The sequence below is a fragment of the Vipera ursinii genome (genome assembly GCF_947247035.1).
Source record: "Vipera ursinii genome assembly, chromosome: 2".
Lineage (NCBI taxonomy): Eukaryota > Metazoa > Chordata > Lepidosauria > Squamata > Viperidae > Vipera > Vipera ursinii.
In genome coordinates, this window is record NC_139513.1 from 237,305,089 (window position 1) to 237,321,562 (window position 16,474).

A 16,474-nucleotide genomic window follows, 5' to 3' on the forward strand; every position below is an offset into this window, starting at 1 on the left:
AAAGGTTGAAAAGCTCTGGCCCTGGGGAGGAAAGCAATGGCAAATCTAGACAGCACACTAAAAAGCAGAGACATTACCCTGCCAACAAAAGTGTGTATAGTCAAGGCTATGGTCTTCCCAGTTGCAATGTATGGCAGTGAAAGTTGGACCATAAGAAAGGGTGGGCGCTAAAGAATTGAGGCCTTTGAACTATGGTGCTGGAGAAGACTCCTGCGAGTCCCTTGGACTGCAAGGCGATCAAACCGGTCAGTCCTAGAGGAGATCAACCCTGACTGCTCTTTAGAAGTCCAGTTCCTGAAGCTAAAACTCAAATACTTCGGCCACTTAATGAGAAGGAAGGACTCACTGGAGAAGAGCCTAATGCTGGGAAAGATTGAGGGCAAGAGAAGAAGGGGACGACAGAGAATGAGATGGCTGGATAGAGTCATTGAAGCAGTAGGGATGAGCTTAAATGGACTCCAGAAGATGGTAGAGGACAGGAAGGCCTGGAGGAACATTGTCCATGGGGTCGCGATGGGTTGGACACAACTTCGCAGCTAACAACAACAAAGAAAGGGTAAGCTTTCTGAAGTGCAACATGTATTTTAGTTAATTGCATTTTTCTCTCATCATTCTTTTCAATTTTTTAAAAAAGAACAAGGAGTTACCTTAAATAAACCTTGTATGCATTCCTAAACTGTAAATTATACTACAGGTAGTCCTCAATTTACAACTACAGTGGAGCCCAAAATTTCTAATCAAGATGGCTGTTAAGTGAGTTTTTGCCCCATTTTATAATCTTTTTTGTCAGTTTTTAAGTGAATCACTGCAGTTGTTAAATAACACTGTTATTAAGTGAATCTGGCTTCCCTTCGTCCTTGCTGACAGAAAGTCGCAAAAGGTGATCACACACCACCAGGACACTGCGACCATCATAAATATGAGTCAATTGCCAAGTGTCTGAATTTTGATCGTATGACTATGGGGATGCTGCAACAGTCCTAAGTGTGAAAAATGGTAGTGTCACTTTTTTCAGTGCTGCTGTAACTTCAAATGGTCCTTAAATGAATTGTTGTAAATTGAGGATGAGAAAACAAAAATCAGTGCCGCTTCTTACCTCCTCAGCAGAAGGCAGCTGCTTCTAAAGCTGTGACAATTCCAAGCAGACAGGCTGCAGTGCTAGTTACTCCTTTTCTGGAGCCATCAGGAGTGTAGAACCCATGGCTGGCAGTGTCACTTTCTTTATAGCAATTTCAGTTTATTTGCCTTCTAATGAAGAGCTATGTTTAGTAGGCAACACAACGGCAGCAAATTGTATGAGCAACATACGTAAGGTGTAACATACGGTGGTAAAATCTATTATTTTTAAATGAATTATTAAGACTCCTATGCACGCTTAAAATGTACAGGTTTATAAGTTAAAAGGTTCTTTGTTTTGATTAGCATGTAGGGTAACGCTATCTGATTTATTGTTAAGTTTGCTTTATTAATATATTTTCAATTATGCATTTATTGTTTTAATTCTATTTTACATCCATTCTTGGATTTAGTTAGAATACCTGTCATTGCTGGGTGTGTATGTGTGATTGTGTGTATGCATGTGTGTGTGTACACATCTACAGGTTAGTCCTCGACTTATAACCACAATTGAGCCCCAAATTTATGTTGCTAAGTGAGGCATTTGTTAAGTGAATTTTGCCCCATTTTATAAGTTTTCTTGCCACAGTTGTTAAGTAAATCTGGCTTCCCCGTAGACTTTGCTTGTTAGAAGGCTGCGAAAGGTGATCACATGATTCTGGGACACAGTGACCATCGTAAGTATGAACCAGTTGTCAAGCATCCAAATTTTAATCATATGACGGTGGGGATACTGAATGGTCATAAATGTGAAAAACAGTCATAAGTCACTTTTTCATTGCCATTGTAACTTTGAATGGTCACTAAATGAACTGTTGTAAGTTGACAACTACCTGTATACACACAATAATAAACTCATGTGCCATTATACACAAAAAAGGCTAAACTCATAATCTTCGTGCTGCATACAAATAATCTCAACCAAAAAAAAAAGTCTAAGTTCAGTCTCTATTTTATTGTTAAAATCGTATGATGAAAGCATAGCACAATTAATATGCTTAATAACTCTTTACAATTATACAAGCTGTACAGTTGTTTCAAGAGTATATAAATATACTCCCGGTTGTTCTTTCATCGATTTGGGAAACGCCATAAATTTACACATTCAGATGGAATAAAAAGGTATTTCCTGATCTACTGATAAATTTATTCAATATAATCTATAGTGTCTGGTGTGCAGAATTATTTTGTTCCAACAGCAGAACACTTACATTGTTTAGTCTCTTTAGGAATGTATATATTTAATTGATAAGATATACAATTCTAAGATGTGGAATAAAGTGCTGTAGAATTCAATGACCTTGCAATTTCACAGAAAAGCCTTCAGTACATATACATTATAAATATCAACCTATGGGGTATTTATATTTACTTCCATGTCCTCATTCTGAGGCAAAAAGTAAGCTAAAAGTCCTTTTATTTCATTTGCATTTAAAAGTTTTTCCTTATTCTCCTTTGTAGCGAGGAGGTCTTTTCTCTTTAAAAGCAAGAAGACCTTCAATTCTGTCTTTTGTTGGGATAGTCTACAAAGAAGAAAATCTTTTTCAGTTCTTGTAAGTTAGTTACATTTACATTAACATATGTACATATTAATCTGGAATTAAGTCCTATTTCTAAGCAGGCACATATACAATTGAACAGTAAATGAGTAAAGTTCTGATCCAAAAAGTGAGGTACATGAGGTGTAAAGCAGATATTCGTAATTCCCCATTATCAAAACTAAACTATCAACTATTTTAGTTTGATATTGGGTGATGACATTATGATTTGCATATTACCAATATTTAAACATGGAAAATAATTTTGGGGGCGGCAGGCATTTTGGAAGGCACCAAGGACAGATAATTTTAATTTCATACCTGAGCATAACATGCTTCTTCAATTGCTAAGCCTGTTAGCAGATCTACCTAAATAACAAAAGTGGAATAAATTTATAACAGTATAGAAAATATTCTGCATACCAGTTCAAAAATGAGTTCTTATCAATAATAATAATAGTTGAGTCTATACTTCAATAGAATCTCAGGCTCAAATTTCATAAGGATGTACGGAATCTATGGCAGGTTCTAATAGCTTTCATCCTCTTTCATCCTCTAGCCCTAATCTAATTGTACTTTGGTGATAGGCCACAAAATTTTATTTAGAGTTTTGTTATACTGAAAATGTGTCCCAATTACACACAGTACTTTTAACAGAATGTCAACATACTATTCCAAGAATTTATATTCTAACTGCTACATGATGCACACTGCATTCCATTTTATGACTAATTTATATGAATAATAGTAAAGTCACTTGATATAATATTTTTAAATAACAAACTAAAATAAACAACCATATAAAACATTTATGTGTACAAAACCACAAGGGATAAGTGGGCATGATGAAATGAAATATAAGAAAAATATGAGAAATCAAGTGATCCCTAACATTTTCCCACATTTTAACCGCAATTCAATCTTAGACAAATTCTAAAACAACTAAATGTATGTAACAGGATATATTCTCCATTTACAGTTAAGGGCATTCAAAGGACCATTTGGGATTTCCATTTGACGAACTATTTCAACAAAAATTCACAAATACTTTTGCTGAGTCCATACATTTACTGTGCGCTTATATGCATCTCATATTCCTTAAGAACTATGGGATATAAAACTATCTATAAATAACATACATACTCCTATAAAGCAATACATAGATCAATATCATAGTTCAGAAAACCAAATCACAAAATACATCAGAAGATAGCTTTTGGTATCCCTTTTGAACTTTTTGCATAAAGCAGAAAAAATTAATTTAGGATCTTTGGTTGTGACAATCAGGATTTTTTTAAAAATAGAGTCACAGTGTAGAGAAAGACAAATCTATAATTTTATTTGTAACTGCTATAAAGGAGATTAGAAGTCACTTCTTTATTTTTTTTTCTTCCTTTTCAATTTTTCTGCTTTTTTCTTCTTGCACTTTAGCTTTCTCTTTTATGTTTTCCTTATTATGTTTTCTTCCTCTTAGTTTGTATTAATTTTTATTCTTGATTTTAAAACTTTTAATAAAATTATGTTAAAGAAGATAGCTTTTGGTCACGCTTTGTAAAAACAGATAAAAGGATACTGTTCACTAAAGGTCTAAAGGTACTATTCTGCATTATAATTGTGCTAGAATACATGTTTTCAGAAACCTGGTGAGGATAGAAAAAAAATATTGTCTTTATTCAAATAGAAATTTGCAAGTCCGATAAAAATATGTTGTGCTCAAAATAATAATTCGAAAATGAACTAAGAAATCATAGCTTAGCACACTTTCTAATCTAAAGTTAAGGAATAAATAAGCTGATTTGTAGGTTTAGTCTTTTCAAACTGAGGACTAAGTTGTGAGAGGAATCTTCATAATTTGTATTGTTCTATGTGCAATAGGAGGATAACATTCAAACTTTCCTGATTCTGTGAGGCTATGAGACTAAAAGTATAGTAGTCAAGGAAAAAGTATGGATAAGATTCAGCTTTCCAAACTGTGCTTGAGACAATACATCCAACTACTGTTTTGCAGATTTTGATCCATATATATCAAGTATGCAATTTCTGCATCTACTTTGCTCCTGAAAAGAAAAAGATTAAATAGTATGCACAAATAGATTTTCTTACTTCCATTCCTTGATTTATGGCCAATTTGGCAACTCTCATTGCTATGGGTCCCTAAAATTAAAAAGAAATGTAAGTTTCAACACAGAAAATAAAGTTTGTGATTTTAAAAAGGATTCAAATATCAACATTTCCTTTTGTCAGAAGTCAATTGTATTAATTGTTAGATTAAGAGGGAAAGAAATGCATGAAGACCATAACAGTTTTTAAGGGAAAGAATTAAGACCTAAATCTGTAACTTCATTTTGACAAGCTGACTTCAATAAACACAATATTGAATCTAACACTTCTTTTACATAGAATAGGCTTTGTAAAGAGCTTAAAACATATTTCATAATAGAATGAATGCTATATCAGCAATCTGGAACTAATGATAAAGGTTTTGGATTAAAAAACAGATTATGAGTCATAGTGCTTCTATAGGCACATAATCTGGCTTGGTAGCTGAGTCAGTTCTTCCTCTTAGAATAACCACCTTACAGGATTGTTGTTACAGGGAAAATAGGAGGGAGGATTAAGTATACCATGAGTTATATAAAATAAGTATGTATCTATAAAATAGATACACGTACATATATACAAAGCTGTATTTAGCAAGATCTTTTATTTATACTTCTATTTGTATTTCTATATGCGTTATTTTTTTCCTAAGAAATACAAACAATATGATACATTTTAAAAAGAAAAACACTGCATTTTTGTAAGAATTTCTAGAATATAAAATACTGTGATTTGTTGGCCAGTTTTGTGCACCTACTAGATGTATGAGAGCTAAAAAGTTGAAAAGTAAATTTGCATTTCGAAAGTGAATACCAAATACAGCACCAAGATGAGAAAGACCTGTCTCTTTAATATAGGACAACAAATGTAGAAAAGGTTTCTTGGCTGCCAATACAGGACTGCAAGTGGTCATCTATCAATTCAAACAAATGTATAAGTAGAAGGTTTCTTTCTGGCCATCACAATGTGTCAGAAAAAGCAATGGTCTTTCCATTTCCTATGTTGGTAGGTGAAGGTGAGGATTAATTTTCATAGCCACCTAATATACCCTGGAGGAAAGGTACCAGTGATGAATGTGAATCAGATAACAGCAGTTGGAGCAAACCTTTATGGCCCCCATTATCAGTGTGGACAACGCTGGGCCTTGAAAAACCAAGGATAAACTTCAGTCCCAGTGCAATGGCCAAACCAAATTAAAAGCATAAGCACCAAAAGAATAAAGCAATGTGTCAAGAACAGGAAATCAGGAGTCCAGACAGTTTAAATGAATATAGGTTTATTCTATGCCAGTGATGGCGAACCTTTTTGAGACTGAGTGCCCAAACTGCAACCCAAAACCCACTTATTTATCACAGGGTGCCAGGTAGGCGTGGCCCACTGAGTGGGCGTGGCTGAGGTGGTCATGGCAGATTGGATGGGTGTGGCCAAGGTGGGCATGGTCACCTCTATGTTGCTGGTGGGGAGGGATGTCTGTGGGTGTTGGGCAGGGATGGAGGAGATCCAGGGGGGTCTCTGGCAGGTGGGGCGGTACACAGGAGGCTCGCCCTATGGGGTGAGGCAAGGCAGGGCGGGGGTGCCATTCCCATGGGGCAAGGCAAGGGTCAGGGTGGCTGCTGCCTGACACCATCGGCTCCCACATAGAGAAGCCAGCGAGCACATGGGGACCAACAGTATCCATCAGCAGCCACAGTCTGCTGGCTGCTCGACCGGCACACTCTGGGGCTCCGCAGCCCACCACCAGCAGTTCAAAGAAGCCGCCTCTGACCTGGATGGCTGGCCAACAGCTGAGGAGGTGATGCAGTGGGTCATGCCCACGAAAAGGAGAGCATGCGAGACCAGGAGGAACGGGACGGGGGGGAGGGAAACAAGCCGTGCCGGGATGCATCCGGCCACATGGGGCCTCGTTGAGTTAGCGGGTTGCTTGAAGAGGGACGGTTGCCATCTCCGGGGCATGGCGAGGGTGCCCACAGAGAGAGCTCTGAATGCCTCCTCTGGCATGCATGCCATAGGTTCGCCACCACTGTTCTATGCTAATACGCTCTATAAGTATCTGAACTAACAGTCAAAGCAAATTGAGGGTAGATAAGAGTCAATGGAATTCAAGATGGGCTAGACTTAGATCTCTTGTGGGCAAGAAGGGACTTGAAACTGATGATGCATTTGACCCCTTCCTTAGGCTCAGCCTGGTCATCTCCTACACAGTGTTTCCAATGATGTTCAGAAATTGGAAAAATAAGACTATTCAGAATGAAAAAAATACCTGGATAAAGGACTATCTTGTTATATGGAAAATATGGAAGGCCCTCATCATAATACATACATACATATCTCTATCTCAACAATCTGATGTCACAATCATTAGAAAGTTGATATATCAGGGCTATAGCTATTAATTCAAAGAGTTTCAACATTAAGAGAGAGAAAACAAAGGAAATGCTGCAGACCAGAAGTGGTGGGGAATCAGATAATAAGGACTTTCTAGGGCTTTCATGAAATGTTTCACTTGTGGGTTATGAAAAAGAAAGGAAGTGCTGAGCAATGGGGAGAAGGAAGTGAAGGCTGCAAGATATACTTTAATGAAGAGTGAGCCAAATTTTGTTATTTCATATGCAAGACAATAGGTAAAATATGGTGGCCCCAATACTGCACAAGATTCAATTACTGCTTCTGTGTTTCCATTTAGCTCTGTAGAAAGCTGAGAAACTGAGTCACTTCCATCCTGTTTTGGAAGGACTATCAAATCTAAGCTATAAGATTGGTTGATTATATGCCATCAAGCTGTAAAGCAGAAGGAGTTAAGATGTGGATGGAAGGCTTAATTCTTCATAGAAGGGTTGTTCTTCCACATCTTAGGGAGGTATCAGTTCACCCCTGAAGGGATCCTAGACAGCTTTTTTCTAGTGTTTATTCTTATGGATTATGGAGAAGGTAGTTGTGCAGCAGGTTCAGCAGGCCCTTGATAAAGATTATCTGGATCCCTTTCAGTCAGGCTCTAGGCCTGACATGGACCAAGACCACACAGTCATGTTTTTGAATGATTTCTAGTGGAAGTAGGGCAGGGATAAGCATCTGTTCTTGCTCTTCTTGGCACCCTTCAACCATGATATCATTGTGCATGGACTGGAAGTGGAAAGCAATGCACTACACTGGTTTGCTTGCTTTTTATGGGGCTGGTATCAGCCAATGTGGGAGAGTTCCACTCTTAATCTATATAATGTGGGGTTCTATTTAATATTGTATAACAGTACAATAGCATTATTAAACACTATTATGTAGGAAGGATATTTAAAAAATATTTTTGAAAATACTTATTTATTAAATTTATATGCTGTCCCTTTCACCAATGTTACTTGGGCTGGCTTACAAAACCATAAAAAGATAAATATAGAAACAATTTAAAAAGGAATTAGAATTAGTATTTACTGGACTAAATCATACAGATAAAAGAAGTTTGCAGAAAGATCCAAGTTTACATCTTCACAAATCTATTCAATATACTGGTTGGTAGGTGTGTTGTTTCAAACGCACAAAATGGTAACAGTACCTATCTCCTTCCCCATATTAAAGAAACAGCACTAAAATTCGAGCATTAAAAATTGCACACAAAAACCTATAAATCACAGCTTTCATGAAAGCAGAATGATTGTCTAATCATTCTAGTAACTTTTAAGAAATCACAATAGAATTGAAAGATACAGATTTTCATTGAGTTATGCTTTAATATATGTAATATTAATGTTATTTTAATATTAATATGAAAAGTATTACTGGGAAGGTAAGTATTATGATTTGATAGAAGGGTGGCATACAAATTGAATAAACAAATTAACAAACAAATAATAAAGGCCCCTGCAGAAGGTAACAAAATAGATTATATACTACATAGTTCACCTAAGGAAATTTTAAAATTTACTTTGTAAAGCTGCTTGAGAGCTTGGAGATACTGACCTTTAACAAAGAAAATGCTAGGTCTACTATACTTGACAACAGAAAATATTCTTTTATCTATTGTTTCTTAAAATGTTAAAGTGGTTCTTTTTAATTTCAGATCAATAAAAATAAAAATATTTTTTTCACTATAGATAGTAATCAAATAAACAAATATTATATTATTATAGAGGATATTATGTAATATATAAAGCTTCATACTTAAATACATTCATAAGTATACACTTTCCATCAAGTTAATGGAATCTATATTTAGTATTTGGGCTATAAAGTGCTACTTCACTACTTTTTACTGATTAACAGAACGTCAAAATAATTAGGAAATGTAGAGAGAAAAGAATTTTACAAATTTCCATAGTAAGATGCCTAAGAAAAAGATGGATACTAAGCAAAAATACCAGTTAAAGTACTAAAGCTTAAATAATAACAAAACCCTCTAATATTTATAATTCAATATTTTAAGATTTGTAACACAATTATGGATAGATGAATAATATCCCTGTAATGACAACCAAGGAAGGAAGATTTGGCATTACAGTATAAGTAATTATAAGTAATGGAGGGCTTTCAATATATTTTATGGTAATAGTCATCTATTGCAACAAAATGGCAGAATAAAGAATATCACCCATTGAGACTGTACCTGAGGTAAAAATTCTGTTGCCAGGGCTAAAGCTCTTCGGTAGGCAGCATCCCCTGCTTCATTCTGTTCAACCACATGACTGATCAAGCCTATTGATTTTGCTTCTTCACCATCAAGTACACGAGCAGAAAATATTAATTCTTTTGCCAGAGACACACCAATGGTACGAGGTAGTCTCTGTGTCCCACCTATAGTTTAGGAAATGTAAGAGAAAATACAAATACTGATGCTATGGAGTAACATCATATATCAAACTGTAAAAATATGACTGATTAATAAACTTAAGAGTGATTTTACTACAAAAAAAATAAGCAGAGTAAGAGTTCAAGTACTTTAAGAAAATGTGTATGTATTTAAAGCACAACATAATACACATTATTCAGAGCCCTTTTCTTTCTCAAGGTAAGCAAACTTATCCAATTTTAACAGGTCATCTCCACTCAGCAGTTTTCCAACACAGAAAATAGGTTAAACCTATTTATAAAAATGCACCTATCTCATAAACAAAGAAATCATATATGCTTAAATTTGGCCCAACGAAGGAAGTTTTAATTTTCATTAACTAACAAATCAGTACCCTTTATTATATAGACATCAGCTGCATTAAAAAAACAGATAATCTACATTGCTGATGGATGTTAGACAATGATAACATATAAGTAGAGTATACTTCTTACCAACCAGAGAAAATAATACTCAGTCTTTAACTGAAGGACTTTCTGACTGCTAGTTCAGCCACAATGGTTAGATCCTGAACCCTCCCCAGTTATGAAGATGACACGGGCGTAATCAAGGGATTGGTCCGTGCAGTAACTTCTGCTTTTTTGAGGGAATGGTTCTGCTGTCTGTGAAGGAGGCAATTTCATGCCCCCTTCTGAGGAGGCCATTACTAGCCATTACACTATTCCAGACAATTATTTTCCAGGCTCCAAATTCCCCTTTATGGTAGAGGTTGTAGAGAAAGTTGTTGGGCAAAATTACAGAGGATCTTGGATGAAATGTATTACCTGGACACGTTTCAGTTGGGTTTTAGACTGGGGTACTCTGTGGAGACAGTGCTAGTCATGCTTGTCAATGACCTTTGGCAAAGCCGGGATGGTGCATTCGTTGGTGAATTCATTTGAGGGTCTGCTCAATTTAATTGTTTCTACCTGCCCAACATGTGATAGCAGAATGGGAACAGAATCACTTTATACAAGAGAGGGGCAGCATAAAAAATAAATAAAAATAATAAATAAATAGCAAACACTCCAGGTCTCTTCTATTAAATGTTATCATCTTGTGGAACTGAAGAAACTTGACTTTTCTATTGTGCCTCCCATCCTCTAGAATAGCAATCTTTCCCCCCTCCCAATGGAGATACAGAAAGCACTTTATGGTTCTGAAAAATATTTCAGAACTGGTTTTGGTGTTAGGTTTGTGTGTTTGTGAGGTTGATGTATTTTGGTTTTATTTGTTACGATTTGATTGTTTCAGGCTGGGCTGCTTGTGGGGTTATATACTTTTAACTGTTTTATTAATGTGTACCTGTAAGAGGCAAAGAATCTATGGGAGTGGGTGGCTATAATACATTTAAATAAGTAAATTAATAATATTACTATTGGCATATTTTGGCTAATATGCAATAATCATAATCAAAGCTATGTTTTATTATTTATTTATTTATTAGTTACATTTATATACCGCCCTATTCCCTGAGGACTCAGGGCGGTTTACAGGGAGTTAAAAATCCACCATATAAAAGTTAAAAAACCAAATTTAAAAATATTAAATTAACCCTGTATACTTAAAACCCCAATTAAAAATTTCTCCTCAGCCTGGGCCTGAGAGCTCAAAGAGCCAGGTCTTCAGGCCCCGGCGGAAAGATCGGAGGTCGGGGGCAGTCCTCAGCTCCACCGGCAGCTGGTTCCAGAGGGCAGGCGCTCCCACCGAGAAGGCCCTATCCCTGGGTGTCACCCGCCGGCAATCTCTCACCGGCGGCACCCTGAGCAGACCCTCCCTGTGGGAGCGCACTGGGCGAAGGGCGTTTGATGCCGGCAGCAGGTGTTCCCTCAAATAGCCCGGACCCAGGCCATGTAGGGCTTTATAGGTAATAACCAGCACCTTGTTTTACCCAACAAAGTTTACTATTTTGTGCAAGCTTAGATTTAGAGTCTTACAGACTACTCTATAAGCCAGGGGTGGCAAACTCGCAACGTCATGTGACATGTTGCGACATATCGCGACTTTTTTTCTACTGCCGGCAATGGGGTGGGCGTGATTTCACTATGATGCATCCGGCCCGTGGGCAGGCAGTTTGACACCCCTGCTGTAAACCAACATTTTCTTGTCTGCAAGAAAATGTCTGGAAGCCATAAAAGTGTACTCTTATATAGGATACATTGAATATGAGAAATTTTATGTATCTCTAATGATTTAAATAAGGCATATGATGAAGTTGAAAGTCTGAATTACAGAATGTTTTGCTTGAATATAGTATTGAAGGATGGCTTCTCTATGTGGTAAAAGCAGTGTATTTAAAATCAAGATATATATGAAAATAAGTAGATTGTTTAGGAAATGATTTCAATATTGACAAGGGAATAAGACAAGGATGTGAGATGTTCTTGATTAATGTAATTATGGATAATTGTATTGCAGTCAGTATGACAGCCAGTTTGGTGTAGGCAACCAACTAGAAACTGGGAGACAGTGAGTTCTAGTCCAGGGGTCCCCAACCCCCAGAACGGGACTGAGGTAGTGGCGGGTTAGCACATGTGCACGTGCAGCTCCATGTGAGTGGTGGGCTGGTGCACACGTGTGAAGTTCCATTTGTGCTAGCAGCAGGCACATATGCCCACCGCTCGTGCAAATGGAACTGTTTATGTGTGCGCTTTCACCTGCTACTTGCGTGTAACCATTCCCTCTTCCCTCCCCCTCGCTGGGTGCAAAGCTGGAACATTTGGGGATCACTCTTCTAGTCCCATTTTAAGCACAAAGCCAGCTGAGTCATTTTAGGCTAGTTACTCCCTCTAAGTCCTAGAAAAAACACAATAGCAAATCAGTTCTAAAATTCTTGCCAGGAAAACAGTAAAGACTAATTCAGGCAGTCACCAGCATTCAACACTGTCTTGATACCTACAAGAAATATCATAATTTACTGAAGTACATGCTTATGGCAGGGAGAATAAATTTTGCCCCACAGTGGAAGATATAATCCCAACAATATTTAATTGGGAACTTACGGTAAATTTGGAAAATATGAAGTAATGGCAAAATTAACAATATATATTCACAACAGAATTCTAACTAAATGTAAGCAAGAATAATTACAAGATATCATGCAGCATGTCAAATATAAACATTTACAGTTTGACTTCTCTGTGAACCTAAATGTTTATGAATATTGTAAATTAGCAGAAGCACAAAAAAGGGGGAAGTCAGAAACCAAATATCCTTTTTTTTCTTTTTTTCAGTTGTTGTGCTTATTTTTTCCCTCAACATGAATCAACAGTAAATAATATTACAGTGGAGACCTTAATATTAAGTAATCAGCTTAAGACAGAAACCTTTACTGTATAACAAATATTTTAATATAAAGTGCAGCTACTTTTTATTGTTATATTCAGCTTTGGATGTAAAAGCTAAATTAGTCTCTTATTAATACTCATATTTTAAATCATAATTAATACTGATATAATACCTTATTTTTTATCTTTAATGGTCTAGGTTACCTAAATATTACAGTGCCAATAATCTATAATCAGCACTGCACAAATAACCATGATATTGAAATAATCTATTACAGATGATTCAAAGGAACCAAAAAAAGTTTTCCTGTTTTCTCACCCGATTCCTAAAAATTCTAATTAATGCATATCAAAAAATTGTTCTCAAAGTGGTAACCAATTTAGGTAGTATAAATATTTGACATGATTTATCTGTGGGGTTTCTAGCATAAATAACATGTGAGTCTTCAACCATATTTTCCAGCTGCCTACAATTAAAATATCTAAGTCTCTTTTTGCTCTTTTATGCTCTTTATTATTTATATAAAAGTGTCCCAAAGGGCTAACATCTTTGTAGGAAAAAGAAACCATTTTCATTTATCTTATGTTGCAAGAAAGAAAAATCTATAACAGAAAATATTCAGATAGATCTGAAATTGGTTGATTTATCATTTTTTTAAATTTCAAAATGAGTCACTGAAACATGGCCTGCAATTGAAATGAATCCTATTAAGTGTTACATAAAAATGAATCCCTCAGAGCAGGATAATTTCTTTTAAAAAAATCTAGTTAAAATGTTTTCATGTGCATTTAATTTTTAGATTTCAAATACACCAAACAGTGCATGCTCGGAATACTTTCAAACTGTGGGAATAGGTAACATGGTCATTTGGAGAATTTCTGATGTAGCTGAGAATTCTGAATTAAATTAAAATCACTATGAGTTGACAAAATGTAATAAGGTTTGGGAAAACATCTTTGTAATATTTCAAGAAGTTATTCTTGAGGCCATAAAAGTCAATCAGAACAACAGTATTAATAGATTATTATATTAATAAGAAAATAAAGCATCATTCACTGTCACAAAGCTTCTATTGTACATCAGTTCTGGAATTGCTATTAATCATAATAACTACCCATATACTAATACAGGTTTGTCTAATCCAATTTCTAGGCCTCAAGAAAAGTAGTTCACTTGGCAGAATGTTTCCTGCAACATAGTATTTCGCTGTAAAAATTTCCTGCTTTACCAATTTCCCCACCTACCCCCTTTTTTAATCTGAGCCCAATTACATTCTAGCTGATTATTTATTTAATTTAATTTAATTTAATTTATTAATATTTCTATACCGCCCTTCTCCCGAGGGACTCAGGGCGGTGTACAGGGCAAGAATAAAACATGAAGTTACAAAAATTAAAAAGTTATTAAATACATGCCCATAAAAAAGCAATAAATACATTAATAAAACCCCCGATAAAATAGTAATAAAAACCCCAGCAATCCCACCCTCAGGCCAGGCCGGCTTGTTCGAACAGGTATGTTTTCAGATCACGGCGAAAGGAGCGAAGATCCGGCGCCGTCCGGAGCTCAACCGGTAACTGGTTCCATAGCTCCGGGGCGCCCACAGAGAAAGATCTCCCCCTGGGGGCCACCAATCAACATTCTCTGACCGGTGGCACCCTGAGGAGTCCCTCTCTGTGGGAACGGACAGGGCGAAGGGAAGTTGACGCCGGCAGCAGGTGTTCCCTAAGGTCCATGCCTTCATGTAGGCAAAATATTTCTCAAGATCCATTTCCTAACATGGCAGACATCTTGTTCTGTGGAAGCTTAAAAAGTAGTAGATACATAAAGAGGAAGCATTAAAATAATGGTTTCAGATCTAAACTAAAAGAAATTAATTATAATTCAAAAATATAATAACAAAAATGCAAATGTTACTATACTAATATTAAAAATGGGCAAAAAAGCCCTTTATTATAAATCTACGATAGGCTCTGGCTTAAAACTCCTCACATCTCTCACTCTGGAAATAAAAATGTAGAAAAGGAAGCTTCACAACTGTTGAAATAGGGGGGGGGGGAGAAACAAGTTTGTTAAAAACCAGATAAATGCAAAAGCTGTAAGAACTCCACATGACAGAATGGGTACATTTTAAAATATTTTCTCCCAGAAGAAAGACAGTAGGTTGCTGGATGTAAAAATAATTAAGTTTACTGTTTCCTGTCCACAGACATGCCAAATCATTTTCCTCTTTAAATTTAGCAGTTGCAAAGGAAGAACTGGTTAAATCATTATTTTACTTCCTACTTATTTCATTTCCACAGCTAGAATCAGCTAGCAACGAGAAGATCTCCTAACTACATTCTTGTATGTAAAATTAACAAAGAGATCAACTGCTCTGCATATCCAAAAGCAAATTAATTTTTAAAAGTTATTTCAGATAAGTTGTCTGTATTTTAAGTATGTGATATTAATGAATGTAATGTATTTATCATATTTTTTCCTTTTCTTCTAAGGCCTTAATTCTGATTCCATATGAAATAAAAATAAGTTCAGTATTTCCAAATCCTTATAAAATTTAAGAGCTTGAGCTATCATAGTTTTAAGGTCTCCATATAGATCCCAGATATACAAGGATCCAGATTCCTCAATCTACCGGTACTTTCTCATCCATTTATAGTTTAACTCAAGTTTCACTATTCATTCCAACTTCACTATTGCTTCTCATATAAATAGGAAAACATCTCACACTCATATAGCTCTTTCTAGCCCAACAAAATGTGAGGTGGCTCTCAGGGATTTCAAGTGAATTTATATGCTTGTCCAGGTTTTCTCCCTATTATCTGAAGTACAGCTGAGGGGGAGGGAGGTGACTTCTTCATTTTACAAGACATGTTGTTAAAGTAATATTATGTCCCAGTTGTTAAAGCAAACTGTGAAAGTTTGTGTATGCATCACTTGCTATTTATATCAGCAATTTTGTTCACGCAGTTGGAGGAAACTAAAAAGAGGCAACTGTTTAGGCTTCAAAATCAAAGTCATACCATTTCCCTTGTAGAATTTTCTAATTTCCTATTTTTAAGACAATATTGTAAGACATTAAAAACCCTCAGCAATCATCATCCAATTTACCATACAGGAAATTAGGGATGCGCCAAACATTTTGTGATTTAATATTCTAATTCTGGAACTAACAAGTATTCTGGAAGTGTTCTGGCCCCCAAGCTACCATTCCAACTACACAATGGATCATCCTGGTGCCTAAACAGCCTATTTCAAATTCAGATCACTTCCAGAATATAGAAAATTGTTAAAGTGGTCAATTTCAGAATCAGAATATTCTGTGAAAGCTTTCTTGCTAAAAACTAATAACCTAAGCTTGCATCATTCAAACCAAATGTAAAATGTATACATTGATTTTCTCTAATTCAGAACAAGTCTCCACACACTCTCTCCAAAGCAGGTAGGTAGCATTTATGTGATGACATCATTGTGCATGTATTATCATTTTGGCATCATACTGGTTTGCTGAGAACACTGCTACTTTGCAGTACTAGGTTATTGTTCAGAATAAAAAGTTAAGGAAGATTATCACATGTCTGGAACAACTTGTGATCAAAATTCCAGGTTCCATTGTGGT

The 16,474-nt window shown here is 36.0% G+C and overlaps 1 protein-coding gene across 3 annotated transcripts in view; it reads right to left on the minus strand.

Moving 5' to 3' along the window:
* Nucleotides 1-2,052: 2,052 nt before the first annotated feature.
* The window catches only part of AUH (AU RNA binding methylglutaconyl-CoA hydratase), a 29,790-nt gene continuing 15,368 nt past the window's right edge, over nucleotides 2,053-16,474 (minus strand). For all 3 annotated transcript variants that reach the window (XM_083356248.1, XM_083356247.1, XM_083356249.1), the window contains 4 exons: nucleotides 9,346-9,533; nucleotides 4,758-4,808; nucleotides 2,976-3,023; nucleotides 2,053-2,639 (listed from right to left, as the gene is read on the minus strand). In XM_083356248.1, coding sequence (XP_083212374.1) covers nucleotides 2,562-2,639; nucleotides 2,976-3,023; nucleotides 4,758-4,808; nucleotides 9,346-9,533 — 365 coding nt within the window. In that variant the 3' untranslated portion in view covers nucleotides 2,053-2,561. The remainder of the gene's footprint in view (nucleotides 2,640-2,975; nucleotides 3,024-4,757; nucleotides 4,809-9,345; nucleotides 9,534-16,474) is intronic.